The sequence below is a fragment of the Dipodomys merriami genome, unplaced genomic scaffold, assembly GCF_024711535.1.
Source record: "Dipodomys merriami isolate MVZ:Mamm:240054 unplaced genomic scaffold, mDipMer1.0.p SCAF_202, whole genome shotgun sequence".
NCBI classification, from domain to species: domain Eukaryota; kingdom Metazoa; phylum Chordata; class Mammalia; order Rodentia; family Heteromyidae; genus Dipodomys; species Dipodomys merriami.
In genome coordinates, this window is record NW_027203405.1 from 2,074,195 (window position 1) to 2,094,078 (window position 19,884).

Genomic DNA, 19,884 nt, shown 5'->3' on the forward strand with positions numbered 1-19,884 from the left:
TCCCTGCAGGAGGCGAGCACCGCATTAAAACCTCACAGAAATGTCCATCTGACCACTAGACCTCGGCTTTGCAGTGGGTGTCTGCTTCACAGAGAGGATGTTTCTGGTGGGTGTCTAAGGAGGAACAGAGCCGCAGGTCCCCTTCCTAGCCCCGGCCATGTGGAGGCCCTGCTCCGGGCTGGCGTGGCCAAGCACCGGCCTGTGTCCTGAGAGCGCAGGCCTGGCTCCGCCTGGGATGGAGACTGAATCGGAAAGATGTTTTCTGTCTGTATGTGGTGCTAGGAATTGAGCTCAGGGCCTGTTTTGCTAGGCAAATCCCCGACCTCGCGAGCCTTGCTTCCAGTCCTTTGTGCTTGTAGTTTGTTTTTCAGATAGGGGCTCTCACTGTGGCCTTGTGTTGGGGGACTTGATCACCAGCAGGAGCGCCTGCCTGCGCACAAAGCTTTTCTCTCACCTCTGTCACCTTCCGGGCTCCGGTGGGCCTGCCCCGAGTGACAGCTCAAGCTGGCTGGAGAGACAGCTGCGATGGGGGGCCTGGGGGCGCTGGGGACGGCCTCCTCCCACGGGGGGCGCTGGGGACGCTGGGGACGGCCTCCTCCCACGGGGGGGGGCGCTGGGGACGGCCTCCTCCCACGGGGGGACTGGGGACGGCCTCCTCCCACGGGGGTGCTGGGGACGGCCTCCTCCCACGGGGGGGGGGCGCTGGGGACGGCCTCCTCCCACGGGGGGGGGACGCTGGGGACGCTGGGGACGGCCTCCTCCCACGGGGACGCTGGGGACGCTGGGGACGGCCTCCTCCCACGGGGGGGGGCGCTGGGGACGGCCTCCTCCCACGGGGGCGCTGGGGACGGCCTCCTCCCACGGGGGGGGCGCTGGGGACGGCCTCCTCCCACGGGGGGGGACGCTGGGGACGGCCTCCTCCCACGGGGGCGCTGGGGGTGCTGGGGACGGCCTCCTCCCACGGGGGGGGGGGGCGCTGGGGACGGCCTCCTCCCACGGGGGGCGCTGGGGACGCTGGGGACGGCCTCCTCCCACGGGGGCGCTGGGGACGGCCTCCTCCCACGGGGGCGCTGGGGACGGCCTCCTCCCGCTGCCCAAGCCGCATTACACCACTTCAGGTAGACAGGCCGGTGTGCACCAGAGCATGCACACACTCTTGTGTGCGCGGGTGGGCGGCGTGCGCCGGCGGGTGTGTGCACGGAGATGTGCTCAGAGGCGTGCACGGGCGTGTGCAGGGCGGTGTGCGCGGGTGTGTGCACGGGTGTGTGCTCGGAGGCGTGCACGGGTGTGTGCTCGGAGGAGGCGTGCACGGTGTGTGCACGGGTGTGTGCTCGGAGGCGTGCACTGGTGAGCTCGGTGGGTGCAGGGCTGTGCAGGGCGCGCTGTCTGGGCCGCCCGCCCTCGCGTTATCTCAGCCCCCAGATCCCAAGCCCGCGCGGGCGGGGCCGCCCCGCCCCCCGCACAGCCCCCCTGCACCCACCAAGCTCCACATTGGGGTGCGCCGGCCCGCCCCGCCCCCGTACTGCCCCCCTCCGCACTCCCCGCACTCCCCCCCAACTGATCCCCGCCCCGATCCGCCTCCCCCCCAACTGATCCCCGCCCCGATCCGCCTCCCCCCCCACCGCACTGATCCCCGCCCCGATCCACCTCCCCCCCTCCACCTCCCGCGCAGGCTCCGCGAGCCCGGCCGTCCCCGTCCCCCCAGGCTGCGCAGTCCGTCCGCCGGCCGCTCGGTCCCTGCTTCTCGGTCCCCGCCGCCCGGTCCCCGCTTCTCGGTCCCCGCCCGGCCCATGGAGCAGCTGCTGCGCGCCGAGCTGCGCACCGCCCGGCTGCGGGCCTTCGGGAGCCCCGGGCCCGGGGAGATCAGCGAGGGTCAGGCCTACGACACTGACGCGGGGCCCGTGTTCGTCAAGGTCAACCGCAGGCCGCAGGTGCGGGGAGGGGGGGAGGGAGGAGGGGCGGCGCGGGGAGGGAGGGCGGCGGGTGGGGTGGAGCCCTTTCCCCCCTCCCTGGCCGCAGACAGTGCTCTGACTCCGCTCCGAGCTTGGCCTTCTTCCACCTGCGCTTTACACACACGGAGTCTTGCGGGGAGGCTTGGGTTGAGGGTGCACTCAGTGCTCACACACACAGGCTGAGTTCAGTCCCGCGTGTGTGCACACGTGTGTGTGTGTGTGAGGGTGGCACTCGCTGGTAGAGGGCCTGCATGTGCACACAGGCCGAGTTCACTCCCCAGTGTGTGTGCACACGTGTGTGTGTGAGGGTGGCGCTCGGTGGTAGAGGGCTCGCTCACACACACAGGCCCGAGTTCACTCCCCAGTGTGTGTGCACACGTGTGTGTGTGAGGGTGGCGCTCGGTGGTAGAGGGCTTGCTCACACACACAGGCTGAGTTCACTCCCCAGTGTGTGTGCACATGTATGTGTGTGAGGGTGGCACTCGCTGGTAGAGGGCTTGTGTGCGCATACAAGCCGAGTTCACTCCCCAGTGTGTGTGCACACATGTGTGTGTATGAGGGTGGCGCTCGGTGGTAGAGGGCTCGCTCACACACACAGGCCCGAGTTCACTCCCCAGTGTGTGTGCACACGTGTGTGTGAGGGTGGCGCTCGGTGGTAGAGGGCTTGCGTGCGCACACAGGCCCGAGTTCACTCCCCAGTGTGTGTGCATGGGCACGCGTGTGGGGTGCGAAGGTCGTGTTGCAGCTCTAGTACTCTGTTTAAAAAGTGCCTATTTTTCACTGCATGGCAAACAGCAGGGAAGAATTCGTCTGATGTAACACTGGGATGTTTAGGGTGATGTTCTAGAAACAATAGGGCCTGGGGTGAGCTGGATGTGTCTCCTTCAGTGCCTCAGGCCCAGCCGTGGTGGTGCCTGTGGCTGCCTGGAGGCCCTGGAGGACGGCCCAGCCGCAGCCCACCCTGCCTCCCTGCATCCCAGGCCCCAGGAACCCGCCGCCCTCCTCTCTGCAGGCCAGACCCCTCAACCCTCCGGCTTAGCCTCAGGAAGGGGCTTCTTTCCTTTCACCACCTGAGTGGTAGTGCCGTTTGCGCTTTCAGTAACGGAAGAGCTCTGGGGTTGTGATTCTTGTAGCTACCTTATGTCAAGGGCCATGAGCGGCGCAGCCCGGCAGGCAGAGGCTTCTGCTGGAGTTGGAGCTTGCAGACTCTGCCGGCAAGGCTCATCGAACTGCTTGGCCACAGGCCCGGAAGATGTTTGAGGGGGAGAGGGCAAGCCTGGAGGCCCTCCACAGCACAGGCCTGGTGCGGGTACCACAGCCCAGGAAGGTGATCGACCTGCCGGGAGGTGGGGCAGCCTTTGTCATGGAGTATTTGAAGATGAAGAGGTTGGGCAGGTGAGTGTGGGAGAGCGGGACCCCCCCATGCATGCACGCACACATGCGCGCGTGCGCACACACACACAGACACATACATGCAGCCAGAAAAAGACAGGGAAACCTGGCTGCAGAGACACAGGTGCAAGAGAGAGACCACAGAGAACAGAGACAGACAGACAGACACACAGAGAAACAGACAGGAGCAGCTTCAGATGCACTGCCTGCATAACTCAGCACAATTACCAGATTTCGTGTGTGTGTGTGTGTGTGTGCACACGTGCCAGTCCTTGGGCTTGAACTCAGGGCCTGGGTGCTGTCCCTGAGCGTTTTTGCTCAAGTCTAGTGCTCTACCACTTGAGCCACAGCACCGCTTCTGTTTTTGTTATTGGAGATAAGAGTCCCAAGGGCTTTCCTGCCCAAGCTAGCTTTCAACTATGATCCTCAGATCTCAGCCTCCAGAACTGTTGAGAAGCCAGGTGCAAGCCGCCCTGCCCAGCCTAGCTCTCAAGTTTTTTGCTCAGGGCTGGTGCTCAGCCTTCGTTCAGTTCTGGTTAACTGAAGACAAGGGTCTCAGGGCCACCTGAGCCAGGAGCGTGGCTCAGAGTTCCTGCTAAGTGGAGATAAGGGTGTTTATTTTTATTTCTGCTGTATTTTTTTTAAAGGAAAGAGTAGTTTGGCTGTGATAAGGCTATATTAAACAAACAGAGCTTATTCCTTGCTTTGTACTTTTGTGGTTGTTGGGGCCTGAACTCTGGGCCTGGGCGCTGTCCCTCAGCTCTTCAGCTCAAGGCTAGCGCTCTATCACTTGAGCCACAGTGACACTTCTGTGTTTTTCTGCTTATGTGGTGCTGAGGACTCGAACCCAGGGCCCCACGCATGCAAGGCAAGCGCTTTACCACTGAGCCACCTTCCCAGTCCTGGGTTTTTTTTTTTTTAACTGTACTTCTTTTTTGTCTTTTTTTTTTTTTTTTTTTTGGTACTGGGGTCAAACCCCAGGATGCTGCCCTGGCTAAGCAAGCACTTTGCCACTGAGCTATGTCCCAGCCCTTGCTTTGTACTTCCGAGTGTACAAAATGCCAGCTCAATTAGGGCTGAACCAGGCTGGTCTATTAGCTACGGTCTTAATTTCCTTTTCTAATTATGAGGGTCCTACATATCCATGTGCAAAATATTGGAAATGCAAGCTCAAGGCTTCCAGTCCCTCATAATTCCATAAGCAAGGAGTGCTGACTGCTTGAGTCTTAGCAGGTAGCTGTCATTGCAGTACTTTCCCTTTACTTTGTTTGTTCCTGCAGAAGTGGCAGCTAAGGCTTCACTTCACTCACTCTTGGAAGCTCTGTGCCTGGCATTTCTTCTGTGCCCGTTGGATGGCTGCAGTAGTTCTCATGCCCGGCTCCCTTTCCTGACTTCATGCTACTTTTGGGGGGAAGGATGGGTCATACTTAGCACTCACTTTTTACTTTTGTAGTAGAGAGTGGCTTTTAAAACACTTCAGAATGGGAAATGGCTTGGGGTGGGTGACCCCCAGCATAGGAAGACTGTTGTTATTTGTTCAATTTCAATAAAATTATTTGTAGATCCTGCAAAAAAAAAAAAAAATAAAACACTTCAGAATGAAACACACTGGCTGGGACTACCACTTGCTATTTTAATTGGCTATATTTCTTCTTTCTTTAGCCAGGCATCAAAACTTGGGGACCAGATAGCAGATTTACACCTTTTTAACCAGAAGCTCAGGGAGAAGCTGCAGCAGAGGGAGAACACCGTGGGTGCGTGCCGTCTGTTCCTGTCACCCTTTCTATGCCACGCTGACTACCCTAGACCAGTGCCCGTGGCGCCCCGCCTTTTTTTCCCTTGTGCTAGTCCTGGGGCTTGAACTCAGGGTCTGGGCCTAACACTGCCCTAACACTGGAACCACAGCCCCACTTCTAGCTTTCTTTGGTGGCTAATTAGAGATAAGAGGCTTACAACTTTCCTGCCAGGCTGGCATTGGACTGTGATCCTCAGATCACAGCCTCCCTGAGAAGCTGGGATTATGGTCGTGAGCCACAGGTATTGTGGTAATAGGTTGGGTCGAATGTCATCACACTTTATCCTGCATTATGAAAGATAGGATTATTAAACAAGAGTTCTTACGAAGCTGGTAAGTCAGTAGAATTGGTATGTAGCCCCTTCCATGCCCAGCCTTGCGGTTTGTTCAGTGGACTGCAGAGTCCGAGCAAGTCTGTATGCTGGCTACTCACCCGCATGCGTAATGTGCTCTCCAACTAACTACCCACGTTCTAGCATGTACAGCCAGGCTGTCAGGAACCGCTCTGTAGAAAACTGGAAAAGAAAATGGAGACTTCAGAAAAGGACGATCAGCTCCCTGAGGCTAGGACCTCTGTTTACAGGCCACAGAGCTGAGGGTGCTGAGCCCCAATATGTGAGCAAGTTCGGCTTCCACACCGTCACCTTCTGCGGCTTCATCCCTCAGGTGAGTGCCTGGGTGAAGACATCCCCTTCCGGAGGCCCAGGGCTGCTACCTGACCCCTTGTGTGTCCCCAGGCATCAGATCAACCGCCTGACTTGTGAAGGCAGAGGGTAGGCTGTGACATCTGTGTGGAGAGGCTCCCTGGTGGAGCTGGGAGGGGGAGGGGAATGGTGGTATCTGGGGAGTAGTGTTCTAGTACCCCAGTTCCAGTATTTCAGGCAGACAGAACAGTGGTGCAAATGTCATGTGCTGTGTGCATCTGAGAGAATGGAACAGGGGAGGACAGCTCATCTTCCAGGACCTTTCGAAGTATTATTATTCAGTTGTAGGGCTTGAACTCAGGGCCTGGGCGCGGTTCCTGAGCTCTTTATCTCATGGCTAGCACTTTGAGCCACAGAACGATTTCTGGTTTTGTGGAGGTTAACTGGAAATACGAGTCTCACAGACTTTCCTGCCCAGGCTGGCTTTAAACTGAGATTCTCAGATCTCAGCTTCCTGAGTAGCTAGGATGACAGGTGTGAGCCACCAGCATGTCTTGTCTTCTTTTGTTCTTGTCTTCTTTTTCATCTGATCAGTCTGACTAGAAGTTTCTCAGTTTTACTAATCTTATAAAACCAGGTCTTAGCATATTGATTTTCCTTTTTAATTCATTAATATGTTTCACGTGCGTGCTGGTCTTGGGGCTTAAACTCAGGGTCTGGGTACTGTCCTTGAGCTTTTTTGCTCAAGATTAGTGCTCTACCACTGAGCCACAGTACCACTTCTGGCTTTATCTGCTTATGTGGTGCTGAGGAATCGAACCCAGGGCCACATGCATGCAAGGCAAGCACTCTACCATACCACTGAGCCACCTTCCCAGCCCTTTTTTTTTTGCATATGAAATACACATCTGCATGCAACTTACTGTTGGTTTTTGCTTTAGCCATCTGTTAATGCCTGTTGTATTTCATTATGGGTGTGTTTATTGATCTATTGGGGTTTGAGTCTGTCACTTTACTATTTATTTGTTGTCTGTTCTTTGTTTCCTTTGCCCTACCTTCTTCTGGATGAATTTTTAAAAATTTCATATCAGAGCTTGAACTCAAGAACTTTTGCTCATTTCGCTTTGTCGGTCGTGGGGCTTGAACTCTGGGCCTGGGCACTGTTGCTCAGCTCTTAGCTCAAGGCGAGCGCTCTATCTCTTGAGCTACAGCGCCACTTCTGGTTTTCTGGTGGTTTATTGGAGATAAGTCTCATGGACTTTCCTGCCTGGTTGGTTTTGAACTGTGATCCTCAGATCTCAGCCTCCTGAGTAGCTGGGATGACAGCGTGAGCCACCAGCGCACACCTACTTGCTATATTCTTTTAATGACTGCTCTGGTGCTTGGGCAGATTCTAGGTGTAACTGCCCTGTTGCTCTGAGTTGCAGTACTGGCCTCTTGTTTTTCAGGTGAATGACTGGCAGGATGACTGGCCCAGCTTTTTCACGCAGCACCGGCTGCAAGCGCAACTGGACCTCATTGAGAAAGACTATGGTGACAGAGAGGCTCGAGAGCTCTGGTCCAGGCTACAGGTGAGCACAGTCCCCCAAGAGCCGTCAGGGGAGACTGCGCTGAAGTGGAGGTGACCTTGGCTCCTGAGGGCGCGTTTCCCGCTCAGGTCTCCGGGCATTCAGCCTGAGACTTGCTTTCCTCATGTGCCCGGGTCTCTGGCCACCGAGCGGTGGTCCTCACTGCTGTTGGTCCCATGATGGGGAGTCCGTGTCCCCCTTTGCCCCGCCAGTCCCAGTCCCTCTCAGGTACTGTGGGGTGAGTACTTGGGTCTCACGCGGGTCCCGCCACCTAGCTTTCAAAATGACCCTCGGACAGGGCCAGACACACGGGCCGCGTGTGTCAGTCCGGTGAGCGTGTCAGGGAGGCCGAGCTCCACAGCGCGGCAGCCAGCAGAAAGCAACCTGGCCTCGGCCTGCGGGGAGCCGCGGCTCCGGGGCTCGGCCTGCGGGGAACCGCGGCTCCGGGGCTCGGCCTGCGGGGAACCGCGGCTCCGGGGGGCTCGGCCTGCGGGGAGCCGCGGCTCCGGGGCTCGGGGAGCTCGGCCTGCGGGGAGCCGCGGCTCCGGGGGGCTCGGCCTGCGGGGAGCCGCGGCTCCGGGGCTCGGGGAGCTCGGCCTGCGGGGAACCGCGGCTCCGGGGCTCGGCCTGCGGGGAACCGCGGCTCCGGGGCTCGGGGAGCTCGGCCTGCGGGGAGCCGCGGCTCCGGGGCTCGGCCTGCGGGGAGCCGCGGCTCCGGGGCTCGGCCTGCGGGGAACCGCGGCTCCGGGGCTCGGCCTGCGGGGAACCGCGGCTCCGGGGCTCGGCCTGCGGGGAGCCGCGGCTCCGGGGCTCGGCCTGCGGGGAACCGCGGCTCCGGGGCTCGGCCTGCGGGGAACCGCGGCTCCGGGGGGGCTCGGCCTGCGGGGAGCCGCGGCTCCGGGGCTCGGCCTGCGGGGAGCCGCGGCTCCGGGGCTCGGCCTGCGGGGAACCGCGGCTCCGGGGCTCGGCCTGCGGGGAGCCGCGGCTCCGGGGCTCGGGGGGCTCGGCCTGCGGGGAACCGCGGCTCCGGGGCTCGGCCTGCGGGGAGCCGCGGCTCCGGGGCTCGGCCTGCGGGGAACCGCGGCTCCGGGGCTCGGCCTGCGGGGAGCCGCGGCTCCGGGGCTCGGCCTGCGGGGAACCGCGGCTCCGGGGCTCGGGGGCCTCGGCCTGCGGGGAACCGCGGCTCCGGGGCTCGGCCTGCGGGGAACCGCGGCTCCGGGGCTCGGCCTGCGGGGAACCGCGGCTCCGGGGCTCGGCCTGCGGGGAGCCGCGGCTCCGGGGCTCGGCCTGCGGGGAGCCGCGGCTCCGGGCCGCGTGGCCCCGGCGACTCGAGCGTCGTCCGGCCCGCGCCCACGGCCCGCGCCCGGCAGGTGCGGGTCCCGGACCTGTTCCGCGGGCTGGCGGTGGAGCCCGCGCTGCTGCACGGAGACCTGTGGGCGGGGAACGCGGCGGAGGACGGCGCGGGGCCGCTGCTCTACGACCCCGCGTCCTTCTACGGCCACTCCGAGCTCGACCTGGCCACCGCGTCCGCCTTCGGGGGCTTCCCCGCGTCCTTCTTCGCCGCCTACCACCGCAAGGTGCCCCGGGCCCCGGGCTTCGAGGGGCGGCTGCGGCTCTACCGGCTCTTCAACTACCTCAACCACTGGAACCACTTCGGGCGCGCGTACCGGGCCGCGGCCCTGGGCGCCATGCGGGAGCTGCTGGGGTAGCGGGGCCGCGCGGGACGCGGCGGGCGGGGGGCGGGCGGGGCGGGGGGCGGGGGGCTGGGGGAGGGGGACGCGGCGGGCGGGGCGGGGGGCGCGCCCCTTCCCCTCCTAATAATAAAGTGAGCCCGCGCGGGCTCGGACCGCAGCCGAGTGTGCGCCGCGCCGACCGCGGGAGGGCGGGGCGTCCGGGGGCGGGGCGTCCGGGCCGACCACGGGAGGGCGGGGCGTCCGGGGGCGGGGCGCTCGGGGGCGGGGCGTCCGGGGCGGGGCGCCTACACCCCATTACTACCACTGGCGTTGCCATTTCCGGTGCGGGTCCTGGGCGCGAACGCCGGGCGCGGTCCCGGAGCTTTTGTGCTCAAGGCCAGCCTCCCCCCACCGTTTCCGGCCTTTTGGGCGTTCAGGACTGTCAGCGCTGAAAGGCCCGGCCCAGCTTCCCGCCCCGACTTCCCGAGCTCAGCCCCGGCGGTCAGAGCGGCTCCGCCCGGCTGCCGGCGCGCCGAGACCCGGCGGGCCCCGCCCCCGCCGCTCCGACCCCGCCCACCCAGCCACGCCCACCCAGCCACGCCCACCCGCGCCTCACCTCGCGGCCCCGCCCTCCGCCTCGCCCCTCACCTCACAGCCACGCCCCCACCCCCCCGTCCCGCCCGCCTGCCTCATCACCCCGCGCGGCCGGCGCCTGCGCGCTCGCGTCGGCCCTGGCTCCGCGGGTTCCGGGTGGGGCCTGCCAGGAGGCGGCTCCGCTTTCCCCGGGCCGCGGGAAGGCGTGCGCATGCGTTCTGAGCGCGCTGCGTCGCTTCGCCGCTCCGCGCGTGCTCTCCGGGCGCTCGGCACGCCCTGCAGCGGGGTCGGAGGTCGCGGGGCGGGGCCGGCAGCGGCTGGCGCGCTTCTCTGCAGCCGCGGCGCGGAGCTCGCCGGCGCCGGCCTCCCCGAGCGGCCCGCGCTCCGCAATGGCCCTCGGCGAGGCGCCGACCCCGGGCGCCGCGGAGGCGGCGGCGGCGGCGGCGGAGGAGGAGGAGGACGCGCCCGGCCGCGGCGCCTCCCTGGAAGCCTTCGGCGAGAGCGGGGAGGTCCGCGCGCTGCTGGGCCGCCTGCGGGAGCTGCACGGCGAGCTCGTGCTGCGGGAGGTGGCGCAGCAGCAGTTCCGCGGTGCGGGCGGCGGCGGGGCGGGCTGCGGGGCGGCGGTGGGGCGGGGCGGGCTGCGGGGCGGCGGGGCCGGGCGGGGCGGCGGCGGGGCCGGGCGGGGCGGGCTGCGGGCGGGGCAGGCTGCGGGGGACAGGATGCAGGGATGGGCGGGCTGCGGGGCGGGCTGCGGGGCGGGCTGCTGGGGATGCAGGGCGGCGGGACTGTGGAAGGCCGGGTTACCTCCTGTGCCCAGGGTCTTGGGACCGCCGCGTGTGTGTGTGAGCGCCCTGTGTGTGAGCGCCCTGCGTGTGTGAGCGCCCTGCGTGTGTGAGCGCCCTGCGTGTGAGCGCCCTGCGTGTGTGAGCGCCCTGCGTGTGTGAGCGCCCTGCGTGTGTGAGGACCCTGCGTGTGTGAGGACCCTGCGTGTGTGAACACCCTGCGTGTGAGGACCCTGCGTGTGAGCGCCCTGCGTGTGTGAGCACCCTGCGTGTGTGAGGACCCTGCGTGTGTGAGCGCCCTGCGTGTGTGAGGACCCTGCGTGTGTGAGCACCCTGAGTGTGTGAGCGCCCTGCGTGTGTGAGCGCCCTGCGTGTGTGAGCGCCCTGCGCGTGAGCGCCCTGCGTGTGTGAGCGCCCTGCGTGTGTGAGCGCCCTGCGTGTGTGAGCACCCTGCGTGTGTGAGCGCCCTGCGTGTGTGAGCGCCCTGCGCGTGAGCACCCTGCGTGTGAGCGCCCTGCGTGTGTGAGCACCTTGCATGAATGCCTTGCGTGTGTGAGGACCCTGCGTGTGTGAGCACCCTGCGTGTGTGAGCGCCCTGCGTGAGCACCCTGCGTGTGTGAGGACCCTGCGTGTGTGAACACCCTGTGTGTGTGAGCACCCTGCGTGTGTGAGGACCCTGCGTGTGAGGGCCCTGCGTGTGAGCACCCTGCGTGTGTGAGGACCCTGCGTGTGTGAGCGCCCTGCGTGTGTGAGGACCCTGCGTGTGTGAACACCCTGCGTATGTGAGCGCCCTGCTTGTGTGAGCGCCCTGCGTGTGTGAGCACCCTGCGTGTGAGCACCCTGTGTGTGTGAGGACCCTGCGTGTGTGAACACCCTGCGTGTGTGAGCACCCTGTGTGTGTGAGCACCCTGCGTGTGTGAGCACCCTGCGTGTGTGAGGACCCTGCGTGTGTGAGGACCCTGCGTGTGTGAACACCCTGCGTGTGTGAGCACCCTGCATGTGAGCACCCTGCGTGTGTGAGGACCCTGCGTGTGTGAACACCCTGCGTGTGTGAACACCCTGCGTGTGAGCGCCCTGCTTGTGTGAGCACCCTGCGTGTGTGAGCGCCCTGCGTGTGAGCACCCTGCGTGTGAACACCCTGCGTGTGTGAGCACCCTGCGTGTGTGAGGACCCTGCGTGTGTGAGTGCCCCGCGTGTGTGAGTGCCCTGCGTGTGTGAGCGCCCTGCGTGTGTGAGCACCCTGCGTGTGTGAGCGCCCTGCGTGTGTGAGCGCCCTGCGTGTGTGAGGACCCTGCGTGTGTGAGGACCCTGCGTGTGTGAACACCCTGCGTGTGAGGACCCTGCGTGTGAGCGCCCTGCGTGTGTGAGCACCTTGCGTGTGTGAGGACCCTGCGTGTGTGAGCACCCTGTGTGTGTGAGGACCCTGCGTGTGTGAGCACCCTGAGTGTGTGAGGACCCTGCGTGTGAGCACCCTGCGTGTGTGAGGACCCTGCGTGTGTGAGGGCCCTGCGTGTGTGAGGACCTTGCGTGTGTGAACAACCTGCGTGTGTGAGGACCCTGCGTGTGTGAGGACCTTGCGTGTGTGAACAACCTGCGTGTGTGAGGACCCTGCGTGTGAGCGCCCTGCGTGTGAGCGCCCTGCGTGTGTGAGCGCCCTGCGTGTGTGAGCGCCCTGCGTGTGTGAGCACCCTGCGTGTGTGAGCGCTCTGCGTGTGTGAGCACCCTGCGTGTGTGAGGACCCTGCGTGTGTGAACAACCTGCGTGTGTGAGGACCCTGCGTGTGTGAGCGCCCTGTGTGTGAGCGCCCTGCGTGTGTGAGCACCCTGTGTGTGTGAGCATCCTGCGTGTGTGAGGACCCTGCGTGTGTGAACAACCTGCGTGTGTGAGGACCCTGCGTGTGTGAACAACCTGCGTGTGTGAGCGCCCTGCGTGTGTGAGGACCCTGTGTGTGTGAGGACCCTGCGTGTGTGAGGGCCCTGCGTGTGTGAGCGCCCTGCGTGTGAGCGCCCTGCGTGTGTGAGGACCCTGCGTGTGTGAACAACCTGCGTGTGAGCGCCCTGCGTGTGAGCGCCCTGCGTGTGTGAGGACCCTGCGTGTGTGAGCACCCTGCGTGTGAGCGCCCTGCGTGTGAGCGCCCTGCGTGTGAGCGCCCTGCGTGTGTGAGGACCCTGCGTGTGTGAGGACCCTGCGTGTGAGTGCCCTGCGTGTGAGCGCCCTGCGTGTGTGAACACCCTGTGTGTGTGAGGACCCTGCGTGTGAGTACCCTGCGTGTGTGAGGACCCTGCGTGTGTGAGCACCCTGCATGTGAGCGCCCTGCGTGTGAGTGCCCTGCGTGTGTGAGCACCCTGCGTGTGAGGACCCTGCGTGTGTGAGGACCCTGCGTGTGAGCGCCCTGCGTGTGAGCGCCCTGCGTGTGAGCGCCCTGCGTGTGTGAGCACCCTGCGTGTGTGAGGACCCTGCGTGTGTGAGGACCCTGCGTGTGAGCGCCCTGCGTGTGAGCGCCCTGCGTGTGTGAGCACCCTGCGTGTGAGGACCCTGCGTGTGTGAGCACCCTGCATGTGTGAGCACCCTGCGTGTGTGTACTACTGTGCATAGCACTGTGTGTGTGTGGAGTACTGTGATGACCAACCTCCATCCTACATGTGTTTGGACCTCTGTGTGTACATAGTGTACATGTATGAGTGGACTGCCATGAGTGTATTTGGGTCGCTGTGTGCACATTGCTGTGTGTGGGTTGCCTCGAGTGTGCATTGCCTTGTGTATACCACTGAGAATGTGTGAGGACCACCCTTCGTATGTGTGGACCACTGTGTTTTTGTATGTACTGCTGTATGTGTGTGCACCAGTATGTGTGTACTGCCATGAATGTGTGCATCATGTATGTACCACTGTACCACTGTGTGTAGACCCCTGTGAGTATGTGCATTGTCCTGTGTGTGTGCGTGTGTGTGCGGACTGCCTTGTGTGTGTGGACTCTGTGCACACATTGCCATGTGTGTGGACTGCTGTGTGTAGACTGGTGTGTGTGCACTTCGTGTGTGTACTGCTGTGTGTATGGATGGCTGTGTGTGGACTGTTGTGTGTCCGCCTACGTGTGTGTGCAGTGCTCTGTGTATGGCTGCATGTGGGCTGCCGTGTGTGTGTATGGACTGCTGTGTGTGGACATGAGGAAAACACAGGCATAGAGAACACACACCACTTCCACAGCCACAGAAGCAGCCTGCAGAGGGGGAAGGGAGCAGTTGGTGTTGGGCCCAGGAGTAGGGCCCTTGGGGACTCTATCCGGACTCTGGGAAGTCAGTGAGGAGCAGGGCTGTAGGCAGGACCAGAGAGTGGGCCGTCCCAGCGTGTCCTCTACATTTAGACCTTTGCAGTCATTTATGATGGATGATTCCCAAAGGTTTTTGATAATTAATTATGGCCATTTTTGTGAAACTGTATAGCTTAAGAAATCTCTGTAATTTTGCTTGGTTGGAACGACTGATTTTGGAAGGTTCAGAGTGGCGGGCTTCGGGGAAAGCATGTAGGCTTTGGTGTTGCAGGCCTTGGTTTTGAACCCATTTCACAGGGCTATTTACTTGATGACTGAGTCTTGGTTTCTTCAGTTGTAAATTTGGGTTTGTGGCAACAATATCTCATTCCAGAATTGTTCTGAGGTACAGTGAATATCCAGGGAACAGTGAAAGTCTGTTTTCCTGTTCCTGGGAGGCAGTCAGTGTTGGTTAGACATTAGAGGTATGGCAGGTGAGTACTGCACAGGCAAAGAGGGAGTTGGATAGAAGCTGCCGGTAGGGGTAGAGAGCAGGTAGCAGGAGAGTGCCTGTGGCTCAACCCTGTAATCTTAGCTACTCAGGAGGCTGTGAGGATCAAGGTTCAAAGCCGGCTGAGGCAGACTAAACTACCAGACTTTTATTATTTCTAATTAGTCAGCAAAATGCTGGACTGGGTGAGCTTGAAGCCCTGAGCTCAAGCTCCAGAATGAGAAACAGAACGTGGTGATGGTGATGTGTGTTGCGGATTTGAGTTGCAGGGGTGAGGGTCATCAAACAAGGAGAGGAACCTGTGGAGTTAGTAAAAGGAAGAGTGAGAAGGGAGGAACCTGTGGAGTTAGTAAAAGGAAGAGTGAGAAGGGAGGAACCTGTGGAGTTAGTAAAAGGAAGAGTGAGAAGGGAGGAACCTGTGGAGTTAGTAAAAGGAAGAGTGAGAAGGGAGGAACCTGTGGAGTTAGTAAAAGGAAGAGTGAGAAGGGAGGAACCTGTGGAGTTAGTAAAAGGAAGAGTGAGAAGGGAGGGTTCCGAGCTCCCAGGAGAGTGTACAGAGTAAGTGAGGAGCAAGAGATCTAGCCGCGTGTCCCCTGAAGGCTTGGAGCAGGGTGAGTCCGCTTCCCCAGCGGCCTTGGGGTACCTGCCAGCGGGCATGCTCCTGGCAGCCCGAGGGCTGGGAAGACAGGGAGCTGCCCTCGGAAGATGCTGGGGGACAACTGTAGGGTTTCTAAGGCTCACATGGATTCCTGGCTGACTGATAGTTCATTTTCATGTTATTTTCCTTTTAGTGATTATGGATAAGTACCAAGAGCAGCCTCACCTGTTGGACCCACACCTTGGTAAGCACTGAAGCTGGTAACTTTGATGGTTCCCTTACAGATGGCAAAGACCTTGTGCATGATCCTGGTTCTCATTGTCCATTGCTAGCCAAGTGTCAAGATGAAGTGTCCTCAGTGCTGTGCCTTAATTGCTGGCGAGTTCATTCTGTGGTTCTGTGACAGTGGCTGGGGTTCAGATATACTCAAGGCTGTTAGCAGATATATCTAATAGGCATTTCCTTTGCTGCCATTTAAGGAACTTTTTTTTTTTTTTTTTTTTTTTTTTGGTCAATGGTGGGGTCTAAACTCTGTGCCTGGGCGCTGTCCCTCAGCTCTTCCTCAAGGCTAGCGCTCTACCACTTAAGCCAGTGCCAGTTTTGGCTTTTTTTTTTTTCTATTTATGTGGTGCTGAGGAATCAAGTTCCTCATACATGCAAGGCAAGCGCTCTACCAGCCTCTCCCCCCACCCCCTTTTCCTTTTTCTTTTTTTCAGTTGTGGGACTTGAATTCTGGGCCTGGGCGCTGTCCCCTCAGCTCTTCAGCTCAAGGCTAGATCACAGCACCACTTCTAACTTTTTCTGCTTATGTGGTGCTGAGGAATTGAACTCGGCCTCATGCATGCGAGGCAAGCGCTCTACCACTGAGCCACCTTTTCAGCCCCCTTAGATCTGTTATGGCCAGGTACAGGTTGTCTTTCTGGTGATTGTCACACGGGCTCGTTCTGCCCTCCCAGCACCTGAGGAAGTTCTATCTTCTTTCTTTCATAGATGGAGATATTGGGACTTGACTTCACTGCTTCCTTTATTTCATGTGATTACATTGTTTTCTTTCTCATTTCATTGTTGAGACAGGGTCTTTCTGTCAAGGTCAGCCCAGGCTGACCTTGAGCCTGCTGTCCTCCTTCCTCAGCCTCTCAAGCACTACACAGCATCTACACAGCAGAGCCAGGCGCTGGTGGCTCATGCCTGAAATCCTAGCTATTCTGGGGGCTAAGATCTGAGGATTTCAGGTCTCTGGGCAGGAAGGTCCATGAGACTTTTTTTTTGTTGTTGTCGTTGGTCCTGGGTCTTGAACTCTGGGCTTGGGTGCTATCCCTCAACTCTTCAGCTCAAGGCAAGTGCTGTGCTTGAGCGACAGCACTACTTCCTGTTTTCTAGTGGTTTTTTTGGAGATTAGAGTCTCAGGGACTTTCCTTCCCCCAGGCTGGCTTGGCTTTGAACAGTGGTCCTCAGATCTCAGCCTCCTGAGTAGTTAGGATTATAGGTGTGAGCCACTGGTGCCCCTGCTCATCAGACTCTTATCTCTCATTAACTACCAAAAGGCTAGAAATGGAGCTCAAGTGGTAGAGCACTTGCCTTGAGCAAAAGAGCTCATGGACAGGGGCTGGGAAGGTGGCTCAGTGGTAGAGTGTTTGTCTTGCATGCATGAGGCCCTGGGTTCGATTCCTCAGCACCACATAAGAAGAAAAAGCTGGAAGTGGGGCTGAGGCTCAAGTGGTAGAGCGCTAGTCTACAGCTGAAGAGCTGAAAGACAGCGCCCAGGCCCAGAGTTCAGGCCCCTCAACTGACCAAAAAAAAAAAAAGAGCTCATGGACAGCCCTGAGTTCAAACCCCAGTACTGGCACCAAAATAAGAAAAAGATACAAGCAGGATATCTGTGGCTTACACCTGTATTCTTAGCTACTCTCGGCTGATATCTGAGCATTGCAATATCCAATTAACTACCCAAAAGCCCGGAAGTGGAGCTGGGTTCAAGTGGTAGAATGCTAGCCTCGAATCAAAAAGCTCAGAGGAGGAATCAAAAAACTCAGAGGAGGAATCAAAAAGCTCAGAGGAGCCGGCACCGGTGGCTCAGGCCTGTAATCTAGCTACTCAGGAGGCTGAGATCTGAAAATCTCGGTTCAAAGCCCAGGTAGGAAAAGTCCATGAGACTCTTACCTCCAATGAATCACTAGAAAACCGGAAGTGGCTCTGTGGCTCAAGCAGTAGAGCACTTACCTTGAGCTGAAGAGCGCAAGGACAGCGCCCACAAACAAAAGAAAACAACAACCCGAGTGCCAGTAGCTCACGCCTGTAATCCTAGCTACTGAGGAGGCTGAGATCTGAGGATCACTGTTCAAAGCCAGCCTGGGTAGAAAAGTCCATGAGACTCTTATCTCCCAATAAACCACTAGAAAACTGGAAGTGGTGCTGTGGCTCAAGTGCTAGAATGCTGGCCTTGAGCTGAAGAGTGCAGGGACAGCGCCCAAGCCCAGAGTTCAAGCCCCATGACCGACAAAAAAAAAAAAAACAGAACAGAACAGTGGGTGCTGGTGGCTCACGCCTGTCATCCTAGCTACTCAGGAGGCTGAGATCTGAGGATCGTGGTTCAAAGCCAGCCCGGGCAGGAAAGTCCTTGAAACTCTTTATCTCCAATAAACCACCAGAAAACTGGAAGTGGTGTTGTGGCTCAAGTGGTAGAGTGCTTGCCTTGAGCTGAAGAGCTGAGGGACAGCACCCAGGCCCAGAGTTCAAGTCCCCTGACCACCACCAACAAAACAAAAACAAAAAAACCCACAGGCTTCTTTTTTTAAAATTATTATTTTTTCTTTTCCTTAAAAAAAAAATTTTTTTTGTTTTTGTTTTTTTGTCAGTCGTGGGCCCTGAACTCTTGGCCTGGCGAGAACTCTACCACTTGAGCCACAGCGCCACTTCTGGCTTTTTCTGCTTATGTGGTACTAAGGAATTGAACCCAGGGCCTCATGCATGCAAGGCAAGCACTCTACCACTGAGCCACCTTCCCAGCCCCTGTTTTTTATTTTCTTAACATAGGCCTTTGACATTGGGCTTGGGATGGGGAGGTAGGGTCACTCCTTAGCTCCAGTACTCATGCATTGAGCTACTCTGCTTGGGATGGGTCGCTTCCTTTGTGCTTGGTGGTCTCACCTGTGGAATGAGGGATAGCACAACGTGCCTCACAGGCTTTCAGACCTCTGCGTCTACCTGGGAGAAGGTATGCAGCACCTGTGCCGTCACCTTTACAGTGGGGTGCAGCATGCATGCCTTGCAAGGTGTATATGTATACCTGTGTGTTTCCACCTGTAAGATGAGGGGTCACATGCATTCTTCGTGGGCTCACCGTTCCAATGTGGGGCAGCACACTTGCCTTACAGCGTGTTACATACCTGTGTGTCCTGACCTGTAAAGTGAGGGGCAGCAAGCATAGTTCTTTGGCATCTTTGGTATCTTCCCACTTGTAAGATAGTCAGCCTGCGTGTCTTTCAGAGTATGGGGCTCTGAACGTCCATCCTCAGGTTTCAGCCTTTTAAGTAGCTAGGATTACAGGCATGGGCCACTAATGCCCAGCTTTTTAGGTTTTCTTCTTTTTAGATAGATTCTCTCAGCCTTTTGCCCTGGCTGGTCTTGGACTATGATCTTCCTGCTTCTACCTTCCAAGTATCTGGGACCACAGTCATGTGCCACTATGCCTGTCTTGTATGTTTTCCTCAAAGCTGGCACTTAGGGTGTGTGTGTGTGCACACGTGTGTGCATGTGTGCATGTTTGTGCGCACATGTGCGCTGGTGGTACTGGGGCTTGAATTTAGGGCTTTAGCTTGAATGAGCTTTTTTGCTCAAGGCTGATGTCTGAGCCACAGCTCCACTTCTTTTTTTTGCATTTAATTGGAGATAAGAGTCTCAACGGACTTTCCTGCCCGGGCTGGCTTTGAACCGCGATTCTCAGATCTCAGCCTCCTGAGTAGCTAGGATGACAGGCGTGAGCCACCAGTGCCTGGTCCTAGCTTGTTTTGTCTTGCTTGTATTTTGCTTGGTCTGACCTTGAACCTTTGATCCTCTTTCCTCTGCTTTCTAAGTAGCTGGCATTGTAAGTGTGCGTCACCAGGCATGGCTGCTGAGTGTCTCTGTCTGTGGTGACAGGATGTGCAGGTGAGCCTTCTGAACTCACTTGAGGCAGAACAAGCTCATTTTCCAACTTGGTGGATACTCTTCTCCATCCACATTGCTGACTCTTGTGACTCTAGCACTGAGACTGCATGAGGATGCTACTTTCTCTAGGCCTGTCTTTTCATGTTGGATTTCAGTTGGGCAACTTTGGGCTGAAGACTTCATCCTTCAGCACAGGGGCCTTTGCTTCTGCTGCGATTTTGATCATTGCTCTACTTCTGTCTTCTCTTACTGGTGAGTTAGATGTTAGATGTCTGGGGTGACCCCAAGGGTCCTTAGCTTTTTCTTTTTCCTGTTTGTAATGCCTTGTTTTTCACATACAAAATTTTTTGAGTTTACTTAAGTAACTGTGTTTACTTTCTCAGAACTCTGATCCTTGCCTTGGTATTTTTTTATTTTATTTATTTATTTATTAAAAAAATTTTTTTTTGGGTCCAGTTGTGGGGCCTGAACTCTGGGCCTGGGTGCTGTCCCTCAGCCCTTCAGCTCAAGGCGAGGGCTCTATCACTTGAGCCACAGCACCACTTCCAGCTTTTTTTTTTTTCCTGCTTATGTGTTGCTGAGGAATCGAACCCAGGGCCTCAGGCATGCAAGGCAAGCGCTCTACCACTGAGCCACCCTCCCAGTCCTGCCTTGGTATTCTTTAGAGTCTATTATTTGATTGCCTGAAGGTATACTCTTGACTGCTGGTGCGGAATGCTGCATGATTCCTTGGCCTTCTCTAGACCCTACTGTGTGGCTGCATGCTCTGAGGGGTTCGGTTCCCTTGCAGACTCTTTATGCTTCGCCACACAGAAGATGGGGTCTTGGGAAGGGCTGGTTGTAGGGAGTGACTGACTGACCGATGTCTGTCTGGGTGGAGGGTGCAAGGCAGCAGGTGCCCCAGGCCTCGTCTAGTGGATCTTGGGTTCCTGGTAGTCCTCATGGGACAGACATAGTCACTGTTCAAGAGGCGAAGGGG

General features: G+C 58.8%; 2 protein-coding genes across 2 annotated transcripts in view; both read left to right on the top strand.

The window, feature by feature from the left end:
- The first annotated feature begins 1,697 nt into the window (after positions 1 to 1,697).
- Positions 1,698 to 9,060, top strand: Fn3k (fructosamine 3 kinase). The gene is made up of 6 exons (XM_070031731.1): positions 1,698 to 1,931; positions 3,196 to 3,347; positions 5,007 to 5,098; positions 5,723 to 5,805; positions 7,232 to 7,354; positions 8,722 to 9,060. The coding sequence occupies exons 1-6, from the start codon at positions 1,791 to 1,793 to the stop codon at positions 9,058 to 9,060; spliced, it is 930 nt and encodes a 309-aa protein (XP_069887832.1). The 5' UTR covers positions 1,698 to 1,790.
- A 934-nt stretch (positions 9,061 to 9,994) lies between these two features.
- Positions 9,995 to 19,884, top strand: part of Tbcd (tubulin folding cofactor D) — a gene marked incomplete at its 3' end in the record, with an annotated part of 126,673 nt that continues 116,783 nt past the window's right edge. The window contains exons 1-2 of the mRNA XM_070031580.1: positions 9,995 to 10,206; positions 14,953 to 15,003. Coding sequence (XP_069887681.1) covers positions 10,008 to 10,206; positions 14,953 to 15,003 — 250 coding nt within the window. The remainder of the gene's footprint in view (positions 10,207 to 14,952; positions 15,004 to 19,884) is intronic.

Excerpts from the sequence above, each read along its gene's own strand:
- Fn3k (XM_070031731.1), top strand. The coding sequence starts at position 1,791 with ATGGAGCAGCTGCTGCGCGCCGAGCTGCGCACCGCCCGGCTGCGGGCC. Across the intron at positions 3,348-5,006 it reads AAGATGAAGAGGTTGGGCAG|CCAGGCATCAAAACTTGGGG; the intron begins GTGAGTGTGGGA and ends TTCTTTCTTTAG. Across the intron at positions 5,806-7,231 it reads TCTGCGGCTTCATCCCTCAG|GTGAATGACTGGCAGGATGA; the intron begins GTGAGTGCCTGG and ends CTTGTTTTTCAG.